General features: G+C 49.0%; 1 protein-coding gene across 1 annotated transcript in view; it reads right to left on the bottom strand.

The window, feature by feature from the left end:
- The window catches only part of LOC146860461 (peptidyl-prolyl cis-trans isomerase FKBP8-like), a 262,434-nt gene extending 250,148 nt beyond the window's left edge, over positions 1 to 12,286 (bottom strand). The window contains exon 1 of the mRNA XM_085644351.1: positions 10,951 to 12,286. Coding sequence (XP_085500477.1) covers positions 10,951 to 12,031 — 1,081 coding nt within the window. The 5' untranslated portion in view covers positions 12,032 to 12,286. The remainder of the gene's footprint in view (positions 1 to 10,950) is intronic.
- Between the last annotated feature and the right edge of the window lie 11,157 nt (positions 12,287 to 23,443).

The raw sequence follows: 23,443 nt of genomic DNA, 5'->3' as shown, positions 1-23,443 counted from the left end.
GATGAGAACGAACCAGGGCCAAAAGATTACCTAAATAGCAAACACACATAAAATACATGCTGGCCAAACACGCACACAATCAATGAATGGACGACGGAAATGCAAAGGGATTAAACTATTGAACGAACAAAAAACAAAACAAACTGCATATAAAGAAACAAACGAGAAAAAGAAAGAATGACTGAGCAAAGTAGCAACCAATGAATAAGTGAACGAATATATGAAAACGAATGGCTCATGAATCTATAACATGTACAGGTAGCAAGACATTCTCTGGACCTGCAAGGCGCGAACAAATAAAAGCCTGAATGACTTGACGTAGAAACAAATAAAGGAGTGAACGAACACAAGAATGCAAATAAACAAATAAACAAACACAGTAGGCCGACCGGGGTGCTCTAGGCGCTGCGAAGAATGTCTTAAAGAGCAGGCGCAGTCTGGTGGATTTTCCCTACTTTCCAACATGCTGTCTTTATTTCAAGAGGTCCATCTGTCAGTCATCGGACTCAACCGGGAGCCACACTACACTGAGAAACAAGGAAAATGACTTCAGTTTTGAATTCGAAGCATTGATTAAAACATCTTTTTTTTAAAGCAGCAGGACGGGCACACAGCTTGGAGATCCCTCCAAGGGCGTACGGGGTCTGTACTGCTTCTCGGAGAGGGCGGCAGAGCGAAAAGTTACTTTTGTTTATCGTCAACTCACCGGAGAACTTGATGCTCGCTGTTCTTTTCTCGATTCCTCTGTTTTTCTGTTCAAAGAAAGCCGATAATGCATACGCCCGGGGCCAAAACGGCGGAAGTGCACTGTCGCGATTCTCGCACGTGCCACAGCGTCAAGCATTTAACACATACCCAAAAACTCAAGAACCATTCTAACAAGAGCTCACCATCTGTTTTCACGGGGCTGAGTGAAAACGTATGGTTCCCACAAAGATAAGAAATACCTTCACGACAGAAGGAAAGCAGACGAGCCAGTCCAGGTGAGCCGGACAAAAAAGCGAAACGGAGGCAACAAAGAAAGCTTCTTTCCAATGGCAGCCCACCGTTTACCATAAACGGTGATGCAAGCCAATGGAAATAAGGGGCGGGGCTTCAAGCCCTTCTCTCAAAGTCCTCCTTGACAATAAATCTCGCCGACCAAGAGGCGCATGTGCGCAGCAACGCTAGGCGAGACCTAATAAGGAGTACCTTACTAATGAGCAACGCAAGGGCTCAAGTAATGCATCCATGCTCTGGGGATGGAACAAACACAAGAAGAGGAAGGAGAGCTCACTCAATCCAACAAATATGTAGCAAGGATGGATAGATGAATGATGCAAGAAAGAATAGATGGGTGAGTGAGTGAAAGGATGGATGATGAGTGAAAAGGTAAATGGATGGTTGGATGGATGGATGAATGGATGGAGTGGAAGGCTTGTTCAATAGAAAGGTTGAAAGGGTGGATAGATGGATAGATGGATGAGTAAAAGGAAGGATGGAAAGATGGATGTATGAAAGGATTGATGTAAGTGCAGATAAGTGGAAAAATTAATGAATGAGTGAAAGTGAGGATAGATTATGGCTGGCTGAAATGGTGTATTGATGGATGAGTGAAAGGGTGAATGGATGGATGGATGAGTAAGTGAAAGGATGGATATGTGAGTGAAATGGTGGATGGGTGGGTGAGTCTAGGAGTAGATGCATAGATGTATGGATGAGTGAAAGTGAGGACGAGTGGATGAATGGATAGATGAACTAGAGAAAGTATGGGTGGAAGGATGGATGGATGGGTGAGTGGAAGGATGGATGGATGGATGGATGAGAGAAAGGATGGATGGATGAGTGAGTGAAAGGATGGATCGAGGAGTGAAATGGTAAATTGATGGATCGATGAGTGGAAGTATGGATGGATTGATGGACTAAGTGAAAGGGTGGCAGGATGGATGAGTGACAAGTAAATGGATCGATGAGGAAGAGGATGGATGTAAGGATGGATGAAAGGATGGATGAAAGGATGGATGGATGAGTGACAGGATAAATGGATGGATGAGTGGAAGGATGGGTCGATGGGTGGGTAGATGAAAGGATGGATGGTTGTACGAAAAGGTGGATAGATGTGTGAAATGGAGGACATATGGAGTGAAAGGATGAATGGATGGATGAGTGAAAAGTTGGATGGATGAGCGTAAGGATGGACGACTGAAAGTCTTGGTGGATGAATGGATGAAAGGAGGGATGGATAAGTGAAAGGATGGATGATTGAGTGAAAGGGTGGATATGTTTGATAGATAGATTTGAAGATGTATAGGTTTGGATATGAATGGGTGGGCACATGGTCAGAATAATGACAAACTGAACGTTAGATGAAAGACTGAATGGATGACAGAATGTAAAGGTGAAATGTTGGATGTCAGCGGGTGGATTGTAGGATGAAAAGATGAATAAATAAATACTTTGATGGAAGAGACATGCAAGCTCTTCTGGGGAGGGTCGCAATACCTTACTTCGCTAGCTTGGTGCCATAAGAACCTTGGTTCAAAGTGGGGGGGGGCATTTTAATTTTCTGGCTACTTCCTAGAGTACAATCCCCAGGTTCAGCCAGATTTCACAATAGTCAATATTAATGTAATGGACAGGGAGATGTAAAAAGTCCTTTTATCAACTTTCCATATATTACAATTTAAGCTGTTAAAAAGTTGTGGTGATAAAAAGTGTGTTTTGATTCTAAATTGAGGCCTCCATCCATGAAGCACTATGGCCATAGCCTTTATTTGAGATCAGTGGTAGTACCCCAACAGAACCTTCCCCTGGGCCAGATAAGATGTTGTGTAGAGATACACCTGGCCGTATGAGCCTCAGGGATAGTCCTGTGGTGACTTTTGGGGAGTTCTGAGTTTCTTCATTGTAAAAGGTAGAAGGAGTTAATGGGGGAAGTATGGTCAGGTGTTGGCAGGGAGCGAGTGGAGAGGGTATATAGAACAGGCATCAGCTCACAAGAGTGTGGTATCAGCCCTATCATCCCTACAGATGGGACAAATACAGGTGGAAGGAAGGGACAGATGATCGGAGAAAATCTTGGAGTAAGGATCATAACACGGTACACTGGTCCAGTCACTACCTAGTGATGAGGAGTGGTCAGCCTGGACTCAAGGTAAGCAGCATGGGAACTGTGTAGTGCGACTCGTTGATCAAGATTTGAAGACACAACTAAGATCTGTGTGTTCCTTCAGTGGAAAGCTCAAGTGTATGGTTTGTTTTGTCCGTTGATGATAACCATGTTTTGTAGGTCGTTCCTTCATTCGAGCCTGTGACATTCACAACGTCACATCTCTCTCTGGTATCTTGTATTGTAACCTAATCCTTTAGCTGATAAATTGATACCTGTGAAGTGTGTCTCCCTAAAAAAAGAGTAACTGTAGCACAGGTAGAGGATTTGCAAGAGCCAGTGACCATGATAGCGACTGTCAATTGGGAGCTAAATGTCACAAGGGTGTGGGCAGTGAAAGATATTGTTGGCATAAAGGTATTTGGGGGTGAAAAGCTATCAGAGAGGTCAGTTCAGTTGCACTGCAAGTCAATCGGTCCTCTGTTCCTATTTATTGAGTCAGTCAATCAATCAGGAGTTTTTAAAGCACGAATACTCACCCGTGAGGGTCTCAAGGCGCTGAGGGGGGTAGGGGCTGCGAATCTGTTTGGGGGTGGCAGTTCAGTTGAAGAGCCACGTCTTGAGATCCTTCCTGAATTGGGTCAGCGACAGGAATTGCCTGAGGTGGAGGGGCATGATGACGGAGGTGCTGTTTTATGTGGCTGCAGCGGGGAATGTCAAGGACCAGTCTGGTCACGAGGTTTTGTATGTTATGAAGTTTCCTGAGCTGTTTCTGGGTGACGCTGGAGTAGAGTGCATTGCCGTAGCCGAGTTTACTGGTGATGAGTGTGTGGGTGTCTGTCTTTCTGGATTCTGTGGGGATCCATCTGAAAGTCTTTTGAAGCAGGACGGGCGTGTGGAATCAGGATGAGGAGACAGCGTTGATCTGGCAGTTGTGAACAAGGAGTCGAGTATGATGCCGAGGTTACATGCATGGTCTGTGGGGGTGGGAGGGGTTCCCAGTGCGGCGGGTCACCAGGAGTCGTCCCAGGCTGAGGGGGCGGGTCCCAGGATGAGTACTTTGGTCTTGTCCGAGTTGAGCTTGAGGCAGCTGTCTTTTATCCATGTGGCAACAGCCTTCATCCCGCTCTGAAAGTTGATTCTGGCAGCTGTGGGTTTGTTGGTGATGGAGAGGATCAGCTGGGTGTCATCGGAGTTGGAGACAATTGTTGAGTCCGTAGTTTCTGACGATGGCCGCAAGGGGGGGCCATGTAGACAGTCAGTGTAGAAGTCAGTGCCATTCAAGGGTAGTTGCTGGCGAGCATGAGGCTGTGGACTGCAATGTTCTGCTGGCATGGAGTGAAATGGCATCCCTGGCCAAAGAACATGGGTGCAAAACATGTAAGACAATAGAAAAGCGCAATGGGAAGGAGCGTATGATGGCCCAAAGGGAGACTCATCTGGTCATGTTTAGGGTTTAAGAGTTTTTTTTTGGGAAAAGCGAGGTGGAGTGGAGTTATAGTAGAGGCAAAGAATTATAAGGAAGGGGTTCACTGGACGAGCGTTAGGGCAAATCTCGGCAAATGTGGGTTAAGGAGTTGTTGGACAAGCAGTGCTCAACCTAAACAGCAGTAGGCTTCTTAAGAGACAGTTTCAAAGTTGGGTTTGCTAACTTAATCCATGGTTTAGGGTATAATTGTCTGATTTTCTGGACTGCTGTAGGGATTTGGATACACCTGGGCTTTTGGCCGATAATAGGGGTCTGTCTCATAGAGGAGGTCCAATGTTTTACCTTAGTCTCAGAGGGAAATTCAATGAGTCATACAGCCTCGTTGTGGCACCCAGGGAAGTAGTTTGAATACTGTGGTGCATCATTGTATTGTATGGTGATATTATGGGGTTGGGAACAGTAAGGTGTGACAGGGTCTGGAACAAGAGACTAGGCAAGAGCAGGAGAGAGAGTAGAGTTCATATGGACTCACACCCCTGTTGGTTTTATTAACCATCTTGGTGTAGGGGAGCTGATGAGACGTCCATGTTTCGGTTAAAGGGGGCTGGATTGACTGGCAAAAACGGTGTTCTCAAAGCCCGGGGCTCTAGAGCCAATGTTGGCACTTCCAGAGGGAAACATCCTTTACCACGCAACCATTACAACGCGGTATGGTTACATCGTGGTTTTTACAACGAAAGTCGTTACACCGACTTGCACTGGAGGGCGCTCTAGACTAAGGAATAGTGTGAATTACTATTCCAACACCTTCCCTACTGTACGTAGACTGGAGTTGGAATAGTAATTCACACTATTCCTAAATCCAGCGCCCTCCAACGCAAGTCGATGTAACGACTTGCGTTGTCAAAACCGCGATGTAACATACGTTGTGATGGTACGCGTTGTACCATCATACATCCTTAGGCGGACCTTGAGCCCTTTGTTTGGAGCTAGAGTTGGTTGCTCCAAGGGTAAATATTACATATCTTTACCTCCCCAGATTTAGGTGGGCTTTCAGACCAAACTGCTTGGGTCTCTGAGTCCCTCTGGATCTCTGTGAGTATGGTGATCCTGGCTTTGGACCTTCGGCCTGGAGCAGGTATAAGATTTCTTAACATCTCCCATTTACCTTCCCATACTGGTCTTTGCTTTTGAAAGGTGACACAAGTATGGTTCTGACTGATTAGTCACCCTGTGCAGTGGAGCTTGAGGGTGGCAGACCCTGTCTGTGGGATAGGGGACTGTTCAACTTGGGACTGCAGAGTTGATGGTTCCAACATGGCCCTCAAACCTGGGTGACATCCCTCTATGATCTCCTGTCGCCTTCATTTTACCAGGGGGAGAGACATGGGAGGGGCTTATGAGGCATTTGGGATGCGAGTTTCTCCCGGGGGACGGAAGGGGGAAGGGTATCAGAGAAAGGCATTGGTTGGGATTCATGAGAAAATGCACTTGACGGGTATGGACATGGGGCCTGGTTGCGAGTCATCTGGGGTATCTTGATTGGAGCAGGCATACTTGATGTTGTTCACCAATTACAGGTCTTTCTGGCCCTACCCTTGAATTCCTCTATTACTGATTATATTCATGTCCACTTTGAGACATGCTTCTACTCATTTCCTTCTGGTTGGACTGCTCTGTGGCAGTGATGTCCAGATGTTTTATTTTCGTCTAGTCAGATTTTGGGGAATGCCAGGTGGTTTCAGGGAGCAGGCGCATGGCACTGGAGCCATTGGGGCTGGAGCCCTTGCAAGTCATGCTGCAGTACCCTCACTCTCTTTGGCTATTATTAATGCAGTAACTTTGCTGCTTAACTTCTCTTTAATAGTGGGAATAGCGCCTAATGGCTCCAAAGATATGCAACCCCTACCAAAGGACTCAGACCTGGATCCAAAAGCTAAGGGCCCATTACAGACTAATATTTTGGATCTGAGCTCCAGCTAAATGTATGAATCATGTCTTGCCCGTTGGCTCTTACACTACTTGGAGGCTTCTGAACTGTATGACTTTGTTCAGATGTTTTATTTTGTTCGGTTATAAGGATGGGACCACTTTCGATATTGATCCTTGATGACAGTAGGATGGGTGGACACTCAACACCCCATTACTGGTATTTGATTTGATCTTTCTGTGGCTTATAATATGGTTGAACACCTAATCTTGATCAACTGGCTGGCAGCAGTAGGCCTGTCCTATTTTCATCATTCTTATCCACATGAAGGCAGCCCTTGATCATTCCTCCTTTTCAGTCTTCCTCACATTTCAGGCATCCTTCCTTTTTTCCATCCTGCTCAATGTTTATCTGCAGTCTGTGTCAGCCACCCTTTGATTATTCGGCTTGAACCTAATTTCATATGCTAATGATACGTAGTTTATCCTGAGTTTCGACAGACCCCCAGCACTCCCTCCAGTCCAGCCTCTTAGCTACCCAAAACTAAGTTAGTAAGTTAGTTGCTGAAGTTGAATGCCAGCAAAACTTAAGTTATTTTGGGCCAGGGCGGTCTGTAGACTGATCTGTGGCCAAAGCAAATGGGTCATCCACCATATTCAGTAGCTATGGTTAATGTGGGTAAGGAACTTCAAATTAGAGACCAGGTTTATGCAGTAGTCATAGCCTGTTTTCACAAAATAAAACTACTTAAGAAGATCCGCACTTTGATGCCATCTTAATTCCGGGCCCCAGTAGTAGGAGTCAGAATTTGGTCCAGATGAGATTATGCAAATGCATGTTACTTGGGCTTGCCAGAGGGGACTAACTGCGAGCTTCAAATTATCAAAGCATGGCCCTGAGATTTGTGTTTATTATGCAGACGTTTGAGCAAGCCCCTGGTCCATCAATGTCTGTATTGGCTCCTGGTAGCTCAGCACATTAAGTTTAAGGCCTTTGCCTTGTACATCGAGCTTATTGTGGCCAGGGACTTAGGGTCTCTATTTGAGATTAACACTTATGTGCTAGTCTGCCATCTTTGATCGGGAGTCTGACGTAAGATAGTTTTTTAAAACTGCCTCATCGCAGTTTTCCAGTGTATGCAATCCAATCTTTTTGAATTTAATACCGATAAAACTGAGATCATGCTGCTTGGCAAGTCAAAATCTATAGCCCCAGCCCCATGGTGGCCGAATTCGGCAACCCCCTCACCTGCCACTGATGATGTCGTTAGAAATCTGGGTGTAAAATTCGATGCCTCCCTGACCTTCCACCCACAAACTCTTGCAGTGGCAGATATGTGTTTTAACTTAATAAAATCACTGAGAATTTTTTTTTATTATCTCCCACTGGCGGCTAGGAATACTTGTGCACTGATAACTTCCAGATTGGGCTACTGTAACAGTCTGTATGCTGGATCATCAAAACAAACTATGCAGAACCTCCAGACTGTGCAGCATGCGGTGGCCAGACTGGTAATTAAACATCCCAGACGATCATCTGCCTCGGCAGCCCTTAAGACTCTACCCTGGCTTCAATTGCATGAGAGGGTCCTATTTAAAATTCTCTCATTGACCTTTAGAGCTTATAGACCCACTGGATAAAGTTACCTAACGGCCAGATTCAACCACTATACAACTAAAAGGACCCTCAGATCTTCCCACACAAACTTCCTCAAGCCTTTTTCATCCAGACTCAGGACTTGCGGTGGAAAGCCATTCTCAGTTCTGGGTACTATGGGTTGGAATCAACTGCCTAGTCCTCTAACATTCATTGAATCTGAAGCAACTTTCAGAAAGCAGTTTAAGACCTGTTTTTTGTAGCCCCCGGTGCGACCGGTTCCTCTCTTATTCTCTGATTTGTTGTCTTCCTAAGGCCAGTTTCACGTGTGTCAGCCATTTAGCTTTCCACACATCGCCAGGCAGTTCCTTTGGGAGTGGCATAGCGCTTTACAAGTGTGCTTTTCCTTTCCTTTCTTCCTAGTTGTTCCTCCTAGTCTTTGGGAGATGGTACAGTCCTAGCACTCAGAAGCCTTTGGATGCACATCCACTCTGAGTACTTCTTTCATTCATTCATTCATTCATTCATTCATTAAGCCTCTGATCTTGTGGACTGTGTTGTCTGCCTGTGAGTGTGGACTTGGACTCCCTATACCAGCCTCCTGTTTTGGCCAGTCATGCTTCTCCAGTGGTGAACTGGTTGCACGCCAGCATGTCTTACTCCTACATCCTTCTTTTCATTTCTCTTCCCTTTCCCCTTTAACACAAGTGATGTGCTAATTTTTGCAAAACACCATGGCCATGCTTCCTTTCCTCAGCCTACAATGGCCAGATGGTGGAGAGTGGTGGCTCTCTTTGTCCCAGGTGGGTGCAGAGTGATCTCATATGTTCCTGTTGCTACATTCGTATTCATTCATGCTTCTTGTGGGCGGGGACAGTGTTGACTTCTGTCCTTGAGGATCACTAGCCATGCGTCCTCTCCAAGAAGAAGAAACAAGTGTTCATCATCCATTCCATTCCAGCCTGTGTCTGCATAGCATGACCAAAAACATTGCAGATCTGTGACAGCAGAATCTGCTGAGAAATTGCACCCTCGAACAAAAGCCACCATGGGACACCCAACAACTTCCATCGTCTGCCCTTTCCTCATGCGAAAGGTCCAGTAACGTACTATCCAGTTATTTCAATATTAACTAAAGTGCTGACCCTAAATAAATAACTGCTACGGGATGTATGTATCAACAACTGGTAACCTTGACTGATTCTCTAAGCAATTTAGTAGATTTTCTCCCACAGGATACCTCAACATCCAATGGTTATGCAATGTAGTTTACAATGACACCAATCCATATCATCCAGGACATCAAGAGTTTCCAGAGCCTACATGTGACACTCCACCAACAATACCCATTATGCATGACTCCACCATCACAAACACGACTTGCTCTAAGCGATATTGTCGTCTACCTCAAAAGCATATCCATATATATCCACAGTAGTTGTATTCATACTCAATTTCCATCACAGTATATATTGGACAGAATCCCTCCCGATCAGATTCCGGTAGGTGCACAACATGGCTCCAAACCACATTGGCCCTCAATATGAGATGTGGAGATGTGTGCGGAAAGTGCATAGGTAATCCCACTCCAATAATTATGGATACCTTATTTTATGAGATTACCAGCCTATTACACGTTTCACACCTTGAACTAGGCAATGCCTGCTGGAATCAGTGTTGTCTCACAGATTCCCACACTTCTCCTTCATTCCAGGTTATAGTTCCAGCTCCAATTTCACCAGGAAAGGAATGTGTGGTGCTCCTACAAAACACAGAATGGTGATTTGGCTGAAATTTCCAGGTTACAGCAGAATGTGGATAACTGTATGTGTCATAATGAAGGGCCTCGTTGACTAAATAGTGCCACCTGAACTAGTGCATCCATAGGAAGGTATACCGACTATACACATTAACCTAAGGCACCATCATGTACGTGACTATGGTTCAAGCCATACATTGGCTAAACACTGTTACCTCAACAACACATCCATATAAAGTTAGATGTATAATTTGCCATACGCCAATTGTTTACATAAGACACAGTCCTTGGCACCATCAAATGCACACAACACAAATCCCAATCATACAACTGGCTCAACAACCTTACCAAGTTATCGCCTTACATCTACAATAGACATTGGACACAGTTCCTAACTCCGGCATGCATACACCACTTCTCCAAGCCACACAGTTATATAAGCAGTGTTACCTCAAACTGTACATTTCACGTTATATTTAATTTTATGTTATACTTAATAATATGCCACACATTCTGGCATTGAGTTGACTTTGCTGTACCAATCAGATTATGTACCTTATCTCTCCGGTTCCATGGATTCCACTGCAGAACCAGGTTTGTTGGTCTTGTAATTTGTGGTAATTAGAAGGCAGTGTCAGGATATTTTCTGTCTTGTTGTTAGTCTGATATTGTGTAGGCATGTTGGGTGTTAGGTATGGCGCACAACACTGCCCCAAGCAATTAAGTATTTGCTTTCGCAACAACACATCCATGTTCTCTCACTCTACATACCATCTATCCAGAAGAAATTACTTTAAATTTACTACACCCACATGCACAAAGCATTGCATTGTTTGCTATATCTGATCCCTCAAACATAACAGACATGCACAGAGAAACACATTTATAACCTCTTTGCTAGTTCCCCCATACCTGTAGATTTTTAGAATCGGTCAAATTTCTCAATGGAGTGAAAGTGAAGTGCTGAGCTACGTGTGCAAAGTGCATATCACACACATGAATATTGGTAGAGTAGACCCACCTTCATCCTCTCCATTTTGATAACGTATTATTAACATGAACAATAGTAAACAGTTGTTAATGAGCGCCAAGAGGCCTGTCTGTTTGAGGTGCCTGCTACAGAAGTGACCAATAGTCTATCTACTCACCTGTTAAGTCTGTCCATTCGTCCGAGATGAAAAGGTGCTTTAAGTGGTTCTCCTTGAATCCCAGCATCTGTTCTACTCCCTGGAAGAAGCGCAGCTCGTCCTCCTTGGGGCTGGTGTCCTCTATTGTGATCGGGGGCAAGAGGAACTTAACGCTCCTTCCAAAGCTGGGCGTGCGCTCCAGCACAAGGCCATCCCTCTTCTTGCGGGACACCGGTACTGCGAGGCGGTGGCCAGAGGACGGTGGGTCCTCGTCCCCTCCCTTCCTCGTGTGTTCCTTCTCAGGTAGACAGACCACAGGCTCTCTGACCAGGTCCCCAGACAGAGGGCTGTGGGCCATGACCTCGGTCCTTTCCTCGTCTAGCGTCTGCTCTTGGCGTCCCGGTTCCAGAGACGCTGTAGAGTCATGCCGTTGGGCCATGACTGCCATCTTTTCCTCATCTCGTGTCTGCTCCAGTGGTCCCTGCTCCACAGACCACGTAGAATCCGGACTCTGGGCCATAACCACTGTTGTTTCATCATCCCATGCCTGCTCCAAGGAACCCTGGTCCATGACATACAGAGGCGCCATCAAATGCTGGGGGTCTGGGGTCAAAAACTCCATGGGCTGCGAAGATGGATTCCCATCCTTAAATATGTGGGCCATCACCTCCTTGTCTGCTCTGTCTTTCTTCTTCTCCATGGGCTCCAGTGACGAGGCCCAAGACTGAGGGGCTGGGGCCACCTCCTTAACTGCGAGGTCCTGTGTCTGTCTTAAGGTATACTGCTCTGTGTCTTCCGTAGACGAGCTAACAGACTGAGGGATTGGGGCTACCTCCTTCCTTGCTTTGGCTTGTACCTGCAGAAAGGGCCCTTGCTCAAAGGGTTCCGTTGACGAGGCACGGGATGGAGGGGATGGCTTCACCTTCTTCCCTGCTTGATGCTGTGTCTGCCCTAGGGCTGCCTGCTCTATGGGTTCCGTAGACAGGGCCCCATATTGAGGGCTCGGGGCCCCCTCCTTCCCAGCCTGGCCTTTGCTTTGCTTCAGGGGCCCCTCCTCCGTTGGCTCCACGGGCGGGCTCCCATGTGGAGGGGTCTGGGTCATAGCCTCGTCTGCTCCTTCCTCTGCCCTGAGCGTCGCTCCGAAGATCGGCTGAAGCCCCGTGTTCCGCCTCACTGCCGAGCGGGATCACATTGTCTGTTTGTGGCCAACTTGCTTATGAGTGAACAGATTATTCTGACATCAGCGAGAGAGGACTCCAGGAAGGAACAGCATGACACAAAGCAAGCTGGGGCTGACTGCCCTGCCACAGGCTGTAATGCCATTACTGCTCCGAACAGAGCGATTATCGTAAGCTCCTCTCCCTGCCGCTGTCGTTTCATTTCCCTGAGCTGTATGTAGGATGCTAAGACTCATTGTCGAGAGGAGAGCACGCGCTGCGAGGCCCCGCCCATGTGCCTTCCTCGCCGCCACGCTGCTGCACCGTGCGCCTTTCGGCCTGGACAGTGAGATCTGCTGCCTGACCGATGGTCCAGGGGTGGAAAGGGAGGGAAGGTGGGGCTCCTCTCCTTCCTTACAGCCCAGGTGCAGCAAGGCAGGGCCGGTTCTGGGATTTGCGGGGCCCTGGGCAGAAAGCTACACGGCCCCTCTAATTTACATAAGTGACCCCTTGCAAGGAGGCCATTCAGAGACACTGCGGGAGGCCCACTGTCCAGCTTTTCAGCGCCCCCACAGTTATAACTCTCAGCCCACAAGCAATTCTCACAACTTCAGCTCTGTAGGTGTGACAATTTCTTGTGGGCTAAAAGTTAAAACTGTGGGTGTAGTATTCGGCGCGCGCGAGGCGTTCTAGCCTTCCGCGCTGCCGAGGTGCGCTAGCGCTGACGCGTGACGTCAGACGCTAGCTCGTTAAAATAAAGAGGCGTGGCCCCGGCGAATCAGTCGGAGCCGCGTGTGTGTGAACTAAACATCGGCTCCCGTGTTTTATTAAGCGCCTATGCGCAGCCATGGTAATTAGGCCCTTTTAAGACTTCACACTGGCGACGAGGGTCTATTGAGCCCTGATGTGCTGTTTTATGCCCCACAGTGTCCATTTTGGCCACCCATGTGTCCTGAGCCTGTGTGTGCAGGCCCCCTCCTGGTGACCCGGCTGAGCATGCTGTGAGGCCTGGTGAGGAACACTGCAAGTGCCCTGGAGGCCCACCCAGCCATCGAGTGCACCGCTGCGTGCGCCCTGGTGCCCCAATCCACAGCCGGTGAGGGGAATGTCTCGCCCAGGTGGTGCCGCACCTGCCCCACGAGGTGCCTGACGACGACCGCGCCCTCCTACGGTTCAGGCCTACGCCGGGTGTTCCTGCCTCAACCCAGAAGCGCCTAAGGGGTCCCGCGGATGACGTCTGGAGGTAGGCGCGCCCGCCGCTTGGTGCAGAAGCACGAGGGGAGTCTACGCGCAACGCCCGTAGGGGGTGCGCGCCTGGTGGCGTCGACGCTGAGGAGAGGAAGCTAGCTTCCACCGCGTGCTGCGCACGTGCCAAGATGGCGTCGATTCCCGCCATTGAGCCGTTTGCCGTTGACGGTGCCCCGTCATCCCTTGCCCCGCGCTGGAGGGATTGGACAGACCGCCTACAAATTTACTTCGAAGGGGCTGGCATTGCGAGGGAAAGGCGCAGAGCGTTGCTGCTCCACCTAGGAGGCAAAGACATCCACCGCATCTATAAAACTCTAGTGGAAGCCAAGCCGAAAACGTACCACACACTGCTGAACGCGCTCAACGCCCACTTCGAGTCCATGGCGAACAGAGACTATGAAAGGTTCATCTTCCGTCAGGCCAAACAAGAGGCGGACGAGTCCCTGGATGCGTTCCATGGCAGGCTGAAGGAGTTAGCCAGCACGTGTGGGTTCTGTGACGAACAGGAGGAGATCCGAGGGCAGATTATACAGGATTGTTACTCGTCTAAGCTTCGTGTCACGGTCCTCCAGGAAGAAGGAAAGCCCCTGGCGGACATCTTCACTCTCGGACGGTCGAAGGAGCTATCGCAAGCGAGTGCCTCGCATATGGAGGCAGCCCTACATCACCCTGTCAAGACGGAGCAAGTGCAAGTGGCGGAAGCGGTGAACGTAGTGCGGCCAAAAGGAAGGCAAGCTGGAGGGAAACGGCAGCCGGAGGCAGAGAAGTAAGACTGTGGATACTGTGGCGGCCAACCCCACCGCATGCAAGACTGCCAGGCCAGAGGGAAAAAGTGCGGCGCCTGCGGGTGGATGAACCACTTTGCGGCGGTGTGCCGGTCCACCAGAGTCAAGAAGGAGGCGGCCCATGCGGTACGCGAAGAAGCAGACAGTGAAGACATGGACGACAACACCGAAGAGTACCCAGTCCATTATGTGTTTGCAATCCATCAACCACAGAAGAAGAAGCGCAGACTTCCGAAATGTCGCATCCTAGTACAACAACAAGAGGTAAAGGCGACAATTGACACTGGGGCCTCCATCGAGCTGATGGCCGCCAATGTCTACCACCAACTGCGGGTCAAACCCCCGCTGAGAGAGGGGAAGGTTCGGGTGTTCGCATACGGCCAGAAGACGCCCATTCCCCTCATCGGGTGCTTCAAAACCGAGCTACAACATGGTGAGAGGAGCATCAACACCACCGTCTATGTCACGGAAGAGGGCAGCGGGATGCTGCTGAGTGAGCAGTCGGCCGAAGAATTGAGACTGATCTCGTTTGCCATGGCAGTCCTGGAGGAAGAACTGGATACCATCATGGAAGAGTTTGGAGAAGTCTTTAACGGCATCGGGTGCCTGAAAGGAAAGGAAGTATCCTTACACATTGACCCATCGGTCCAACCAGTGGCGTTGAGGCACCGGAGAATTGCTTTCCAACCTGCGGCAGAAGGTCGAGGAGGAGCTGGAGGCCCTGGAGAGACAAGGCATCATCGAAAAGGTCAGTGGGCCAACCCCGTGGGTTTCCCTGATCGTCATCGCCAGGAAGCCAAAGCAGCCAGGACAAGTCCGCATCTGTGTGGACATGCGCCTCCCTAATGCCATGGTCAAAAGAGAGCGACACCTGACGCCCACCATTGATGACATCCTGGGGGAGCTGAACGGGGCCAGGTGGTTTTCGAAGATGGACCTACGGTCAGGCTACCACCAGCTACCACTTCATCCGGACTCGAGGTACATCACCACATTTTCCACCCATGTGGGCCTCAGACGGTATCGGCGCCTGAACTTCGGCATCTCGAGTGCCGCCGAGGTATTCCAAAATGCCATCAGAGAAGTGCTCAGTGGGCTCCCCGGCGTGCTCAATGTGAGCGACGACCTGCTCATATACGCGTCAACCATAGAGGAACACCACCAGCGGTTGAGAGGGGTCCTCAAGAGGATTCAGGAGTCAGGCTTGACCCTGCACCGGGAGAAGTGTCAGTTCCTGCAGAACAAGATCAGTTTCTTTGGGTACACCTTCTCGGACCAAGGGGTGGCCCCAGGCCCGGACAAGGTGAAGGATGTCCAAGATGCCCCAGCTCCGACGAACATCTCGGAGGCCCGGAGTTTCCTGGGCATGGTCAACTTCTGCGGCCGCTTCATTCCGGACCTCTCCAACCTCACCAAACCCCTCAGGGAGCTGACCAAGTCGTCCACCACGTGGCAGTGGGACCCGGAACAGGAACAGGCGTTCCAAGCAAGGAAGGCGGCCCTGTCCGCGGACACTACCCTCTCGTACTTCGACCCGGCAAAGCCCACCAACGTGGCGGTCGACGCAAGCCCGTTTGGGCTGGGAGCGGTCCTGACACAACTCCAGGACAACGAGGAGTGGGCACCCATCGCCTACGCCAGCCGGTCCCTGACCGAAACAGAGCAGCGGTACTCGCAAATCGAGCGAGAAGCCATCGCCATCCACTGGGCATGCCGGCATTTTCACGTGTACGTGTATGGACATCATTTCACGGTGACAACAGATCACAAGCCACTCATTCCTCTATTCCAAGGGTCGTCCTCGAAGCCACCACCCCGGATTGAAAAATGGATACTCCAACTACAAGGGTACGACTACCGGGTGGAGTACAAACCAGTGGCCACGAACCCGGCGGACTATCTGTCACGGCACCCGCGGAAAGCCACAACAGAAGAGAAGTTGGAGGCCGGGGACACAGAGGAGTACGTCCGGTATGTGACAGAGCGGTCACGACCCCTCCCAATGAGCCTGGCCGCAATAATAGAGGCCTCAGAAGGTGATGAATGCGTGAGAGCAGCAGCGGAGGCTGTCAGGTCGGGAGACTGGAGGACAATCCAAGCCTCGCTCAACAGAAGGACGCCCCAAGCCAAGCTGACACTGGAATCATTCTTGAAAGTAAAAAGTGAGCTGTCCGTTGACGCCCAAGGATGTCTTCTGCGGGGTCCGAGACTAGTCATGCCGGCCAGCCTTGCTCAACAGGTGGTGGACCTCGCCCACAGGGGACATCAAGGAATGGTAAAGACAAAGGGCAGGCTCCGAGCCAAAGTATGGTTCCCAGGCATGAACGCGATGGTGGAACAGACGGTGAGAACGTGCACGTGGTGCCAAGCCGCAGGACAGCCGGAACGCCCTCACCCGGTGGCGACCGAAGACAATCCTCTGCAACCATGGGAGTGTGTGAGTGCCGACTTCGGACATCTCCCCGATGGACGGTACGCGCTGGTCATTATCGATGATTTCACCAAATACCCAGAGGTCGAAATTGTGGGGAGCCAGACAGCCACTGAAGTGATCGCGAAGTTCGAAAAAACCATCGCCACTCATGGCATATTCGGGGAGGTCAAGACTGACAATGCACCGCCTTTCCAAGGGCAGGAGTTCGCAGAGTATCTCAAGAGCTGGGGGATCCGTCACCGCAAAATAAAACCACGGTGGCCCCAAACCAATGGAGAGGTGGAGAGGTTTATGAGGACACTCAACAAAACCATTCGCATCGCCACGGCTGACGGATCTCCACTGGAGAGAGCGATCTACAGTTTTCTGCGGGAATACCGGCTGACCCCCCATGTCACAACCGAGGCAGCGCCAGGAACAGCCACCATGGGGAGAATCGTAAGTGACACGATCCCGCACCACCCTACATGGGTTCCGGCACAAGCCACCAATGAAAAGACCTTAGCCAATCGGATGCACTCGAACGACCACGCCAGCCGGCGAAGGGGAGCTAAGGAGTCCACGATACAACAGCAAGATCGAGTGTACGTGAAGGACCGCTACCCAGGCAGCAAGTTCAGACTTCCTTTCGAACCACAACCATGGGTTGTCACTCGCCGGACAGGCACGATGGTGACCGCTCAAAGAGGTGCTGAAACGGTCACACGAGATGTGTCCTTCTTCAAAAAAGTCCACCCAGGAACACCCTCACGCCCCGGGGCCGAGCCCGAGGGGCCGGATCCCGACCAGCCAAGCGGAGATCAGGAGGTGGAGGATGATCGGAGCGAGAATGGTGGTTCCCAGTCCGCCCCAGCCACCCCGGGGGGCAACCCGCCTGGCAGCGCCCCAGCCCGGGTAGAGCCGAACACCCCAAGGCGCAGAACCCCCGAGGTGGCCCTTGCCAGAGGCGGCCCATCCCGCTACAACCTGAGGAAGAACCCGGCACCGTCATCCCAGCTGGCAGACTATATGGTGTAACCTGTAAGGACTGGCAGACTGGTAATAGATTAATCGTTGGTTTTATGTTTTGCTTAATGTTTTATAAAGGTTGGAAGGAGTGTAGTATTCGGCGCGCGCGAGGTGTTCTAGCCTTCCGCGCTGCCGAGGTGCGCTAGCGCTGACGTGTGACGTCAGACGCTAGCTCGTTAAAATAAAGAGGCGTGGCCTCGGCAAATCAGTCGGAGCCGCGTGTGTGTGAACTAAACATCAGCTCCCGTGTCTTATTAAGCGCCTATGCGCAGCCATGCTAATTAGGCCCTTTTAAGACTTCACAGTGGGGGCGCTAAAATGCTGGACAATGGGCCTCCCGCAGTGTCTCTGAATGGCCTCCTTGCAATTGGGACAAGAGGAAGCGTCTCCTTCCCCTAGGCCTCCATACACCATCGCTGAGGGGCCCGGCGAGGGGCCTCCTCCCATGGACCCTAATTGCAAGGCGACCCCTTTCTTTTGTTGGATCGGCAGGTAAACAACAGGACACACGATCGATCGGTGCTGGGCCCCATGCTGGTAGGCTGAGGGCGAGGCTCTGGGCAGCTGCCCACACTGCACATGCCTAGCGCCGGCCCTGCAGCAAGGGCCTGCACTCCATGAAAGCTCCCATGAAGGGCCCGGCCTGAGAAGATGAACTGGGTGTAGGGAACTCTTGCAGGAAAAGCTCGTTGGAAGAGCGGTTGTTGTGGTTCACAACTTTCTACACAAGCACAGACAAATTATATAGACTATTGTGAAGCGCCATAATGTCACTTGCCTTCGAGGTCTCTTTGCAGCGCCGGAACGGTATGATTGGAGCTTGGGCCTAACCTGGTGCGAGGAGATCACTTACCTGGTATCTTCAGACCCTTTTGTTCAGACCCTCTGGAGAAGGTACATCTCGAATCCTCCACAGTCCTCACCAGGGCTTCCCTAGTGCTCGCCACACTACACTACTCCTTCATAATTCACTACGAGACAACAGGTTTCGAGCTCCACTACTTTCAGTGACGCGCGTGCTCACTAGTGCTGCCGGGCCACTCATTACACATCTGCCACTACCGGGAGTGCAGCCCCCCATCACCTGCACAATACAGACTGAGCGCCTGATTCACAGAGGTAAACTTACTCTTTTGGGAAAGTTTACTCTTTTTCGGTATTCACATACCACAATTAACAGTAACTTTACCACTGCGTTGACTCCGCAGTCAGAGCGGAGACTCACCATTTAAAAAGATAGGACAGGCCTATCTTTTCTATGTCCGCAGTCGGGCTGTTGAACTCAGCACATAGAAAGATAGGACAGGCCTATCTTTTTATGTGCGGAGTTCTCCACCCAGATTGTGGACTCTCCACAGTCATTGACTTACTATTTAATCAAAGTTTGTGAATACTGGAAAAAAAGTAAACTTACACAAAAGTGTAAGTTTACCTTTGTGAATCAGGGCCAGTGAAGGTAAAGAGAACGGGAGCAGGTGTGTCTATGTGCAAAAACTGTGTGCAGAATATCACATGTAAATGAGGTAATACCCATTCTTTGTCAATAACACAATCCCGGATGAAATGTGGTGGTTTGTCGGAAATCTTCTGGCATACTGTCATTGTCAACCGAAGCGCACCCTTTTAAGGTGTTATTTCAGAAGGTGGCAATTGAAGGCATTTTTCGGCTCATTCAAGGCTTGACAGGTGTTACAAGATTCTGCAGACCACCAAGACCCAGGGTAGGGGAAGAACCTGCAGATGAAGGTGGTGCCACCACTATCAGAGGAGCAGACATTGGACCTCAGCAAGATGCATGATGTTCTCTTGTACCACTGGAGTTTGGGAAGCCATGTTACTTTAGGTAACTGAATCAAACATCTGCCCTCTGGTAATACATGAGTGCTTGGTCACAACACATATTCCTAATACTGACCAATAAGCTTCGTTGCTCCAAGCCATATTCTTCCTCGTATCAGTCCTGCTTATTTTTGTCTTTGAGCCTAACTGGCCCTGTAAAGGCTGACGAGGAGGACAGACGAAGAGATAATAAGTAACTTCAGCAAGTATCATACCCATCCCAGTCATTAATTGTGAGGTGAATCCTGCCTCCTCGAGCTCGGAAAACTTTCAGAAAAAGGCTGCAAAGAAAGTTTCATTTAATGTGGGTCCCATAAAACAGGCTAACCTTTCCAGCATCATCCTGGGGTTTCCTGTCTCTGACAGGAATACTTTATTGAAGCAATATGGCTGTTTGGATGCCCATGAGGGGCTTGATCCACACCTGTGCCTCCATTTATCGCCACTGCTGAGCTGGAGAGATTGGTGAACATGTTGGTGGATGCTTTCCATCAGGAAGTTATTAATTCGATCCCTGTCAGATTCATTAATAAACCTAACAGAAGGGCGCAGGTAACGTCAAGTGGCCAATAATTTTCATTGTTTCCATAATGGCTCTCTTCCCAGTGGTCTTGTTGGCTTGAATGGATGGAGCTAGAATGCCTATTTGTTGCTTCTCGCAGTGTTAAAGTGGAGGATCAGCAGTGCAGATAAAGTGCCTTTGGTTTGTACATGTGTGGTGTCAACATGTAAATATACTACTACATTGAGCAGTTTCATTTCAACCAAAAAAGAAGGCAAGATAGGCCAACTATTAAGGCTCTGTCAGAGACCAGGTAAGTTTTACATTGAACTCTGGGGATTTCACTAGGTTTGTGGGCACAATGTCCCTGCATAGTCAAAGCTTTCAGTTAACTCTTGCATTTGTTTCCTTGATTTTTAGGAAGATGAGAGGCTTGGGATCGTTCTAATTGAGACCATAGCTTCACTTGGCTCCCATCATGTGGATACTGCTGAGGGTAGATCCGCCCTGGTTACTTTAAATTCCGATGAATGAGAAGTGGAAATGGCTTCAGAAGAACAGTTAAGGATGTATACTAGAAAAGACAGTCTACCAGTGGCACTATCTCATATTTTGAAAAAAATGAGGTTTCTCACGTACTTCGACAGAGCACTAACTTTGCCATTTTCAAAGGGCTTGTCGATTGGGCCTTTCAGTTCATTCTCACTTCCTTCACATGCTTCGTAGGTAGTGGAATGACCCATAAATGAGCTTGCTTTGTCAAGACTGTGGGGCATATTTACAATATTGTGGAGTAGGACAAAGCCAAAAGCCTTTTAGCTGCGCTGCATGCTTTGGGAAGGCGTTAGTTTTGGCGCTGCCCCAGATTTACCCTATGTTGTAAACCTGTGGCAATGTCAACAAGCATTGGCATAGCCAATAGGTCTCGCCTTTGGTATCTTATAAGTGTTTAGTCATGCACCATATTATGCTGGGTCATGTGCCGCTAGGGATAGCTATTCAATTACTACACACTGGGTCATGCAGTGTAATTCAGGAATGCATGCTTGCCTCTGCCGCATTTAACATATAATGGCAGACAGAGAATGTAAATGCAAATAACTTCACATTATACGCGCACAACCCGCCAATCTCAATACAGTCAACAGGCACACACTCCATTTATAATGTAAATTCTCTGACAGCGAAATCCGTCTTGTCACTGTCAAGATACCAGGTGGCAATATGAGCAATGGAGCACTAGTAAAGATCACATATAAAACTCAAATCAAAATTCAAAAATATATTTTTTACAGAAAAATCATGCGTACCATTGAACTTATTCTGTTTCACGAATCATTTCTGCAATAAAAGTTCACAACACAGCTTTCAGGTGGCCCATTCCCTGAGTAAGCTGTAACATGATTCAAGAGTGCCCTATTCTGAATTTAGCATTGTTACTGCTTTACCATGTCATCTCACAAGTTGCTGTTGGCCGTTGGTGTGACCCCTCTTTCAGCTGGATATGCGCGTCAAGACTGACCAATCCATTCCGATGGCCAATTCTGTTTGCTGACCCATCTCTCCAGTGCTATTCTGTCTAAGGGTCCCCTTCTCCACTGGTGACAATGTGAACCACAAACAGAACGGCATGAGTACTGGTTCATGTGTAGTTGGAGAATCACTACCGAGTCGTGATGGCATTTGTGCAAAAGCAGCAAGGAAACACATTTTCCGGGGCGGATCAGTTTTAACCAATCACAGACTTTATCTACAAATACAATGGCTAGGGTCCTCCTACTTCCGCCTCTTAGCCTGTCAATCAGTGTAAACTAGGTTTCTTATTGACTCGACTTGCCATCACTTATTGACGTAAAGGAGACAACTAGATTTTTAAACACTGGGGCGAGAGTATTAAGTTGGGTCGTGTTCGTTCTGTTTATGCGAGAAGTCTGGCTGGCATGTGTGTGTTTGGAGGGTGGCATAAACCCAGTTTCTGCTTCTCAGTTTGTCATGCGAACTTCCTGTTGTAATGTCGCTACTTCGGAGACGCAACACTGTTCAGGAGGCAGGCGGCCTTCCAAGTCTGCATGTTTCTGAAACCGAGGTTGACGAACCGGCAAGAAAGTAAAAGCACTCGTAAACACTGGGGCGAGAGTATTAAGTTGGGTCGTGTTTATGCGAGAAGTAAAAGTCACAGCCCTCTGTTCTCATCACAGTGAGGCATTCAGAAAGTTGGTGGCCTGGAAGCCCCAGCCTATATTTTACGCGGTTTTCCTTGATTGCTGCAAACCGCTATTATTTGTTTACATTGTAAGCAAGAGCGAATGAATCGCAGGAAAATGACCATTTTAGTATGCGGTAAATGACCGCTTTACAGAAAAAAACAGGGGGAGGAGCTGGGCGAGAAATGTAAAAGTGCAAAATACAAAATCGTGTCACCGGGACGTGAATGAAAGAAAATGCGTAATGGAAAGGATGTAGGGAACAGAAAGACAGATTTAAGAAAGAAATTATGGAATTATTAGGGAAGAATTTAAAAGGGGAGAAGGAAAGATAATGAGAATGAAAGACGCTGCAGCGTCCCGCGAGTGGTGCGCGCGATCGAAACAAGCAGCAGCTGTTTTCAAGCACACTCGTGCTTGTGGCACTAGCTGCCTTGCGGGAGCGACCAACAGCCAATTAGCATTCGTGCCGCTGCTCGATCCCGCAAGGTGGATGCCGCCACAAGCACGAGTGTGTGCTTGAAAATGAGCAGAGCGACGGCTAAAGGCCCTCCTATGTAGGGCAGCGCATGCGCGCTGCGTAGGCGAGACCTAAAAAACATGGGTGTTGCATGAGAACACCCACAGCAGCACCCTATGGAACGCCCCTTCCACACAGAGTTTGTCATTGCGTTACTCCATATTTACAAGGCCATGAAAAGCCACGCAGGGTGGCTTTGCGTGGCCTTGTAAATATGAGGCAGCACACTGCGCCTCAGGAGCGCCACAAAAGTGACCCTCCGGCCGCATAAAAGTGCGGCTGGGGCATTGTAAATATGACCCTCTATCCCTTAGTGAATATGGAAAGTAAACTCTCAGATTCTGGAATCTATGATTAAAAACCTGGTGGAGCGAACATCTGTGTCAGAGGATGCGTATTGAAACAATATACAGACGAGAAGATTGATTCCTCATTTCAAAAACTATACTCTGGCTCCCATTTGACACTAAGAGCGGGTTTTATGGAGTCCTAATCCTTCCTGAGAAGACAACGGATTGTGAATGATAGGACACATTAAACATTGCATGATGAATTGAGTGTAATGCGCTTCATTCTCCTGGGATGTCCAGGTGGTGGGCAAAGGATACATTATCAAATCCTCCTCTCCTCTTCCAGACTATAGGGTCAGACTAACACAGTGGCTTCACTTTCCCACAAAGAGAAGAGCATTTCCCACAGCCTTGCAAGCTCTTGTACAGATGAGAGCCATAGTACCAGTGTCAGAGAAGAAGGGACATGGAGTGCAATCCTTCCTTTTTCCAGTTCCCAAAGTGTCAATGGGACTCAATTGCTGCAG

Source organism: Triturus cristatus, chromosome 3_1 (assembly GCF_964204655.1).
Source record: "Triturus cristatus chromosome 3_1, aTriCri1.1, whole genome shotgun sequence".
NCBI lineage: Eukaryota > Metazoa > Chordata > Amphibia > Caudata > Salamandridae > Triturus > Triturus cristatus.
This window is presented reverse-complemented; position numbering and strand designations above follow the sequence as displayed.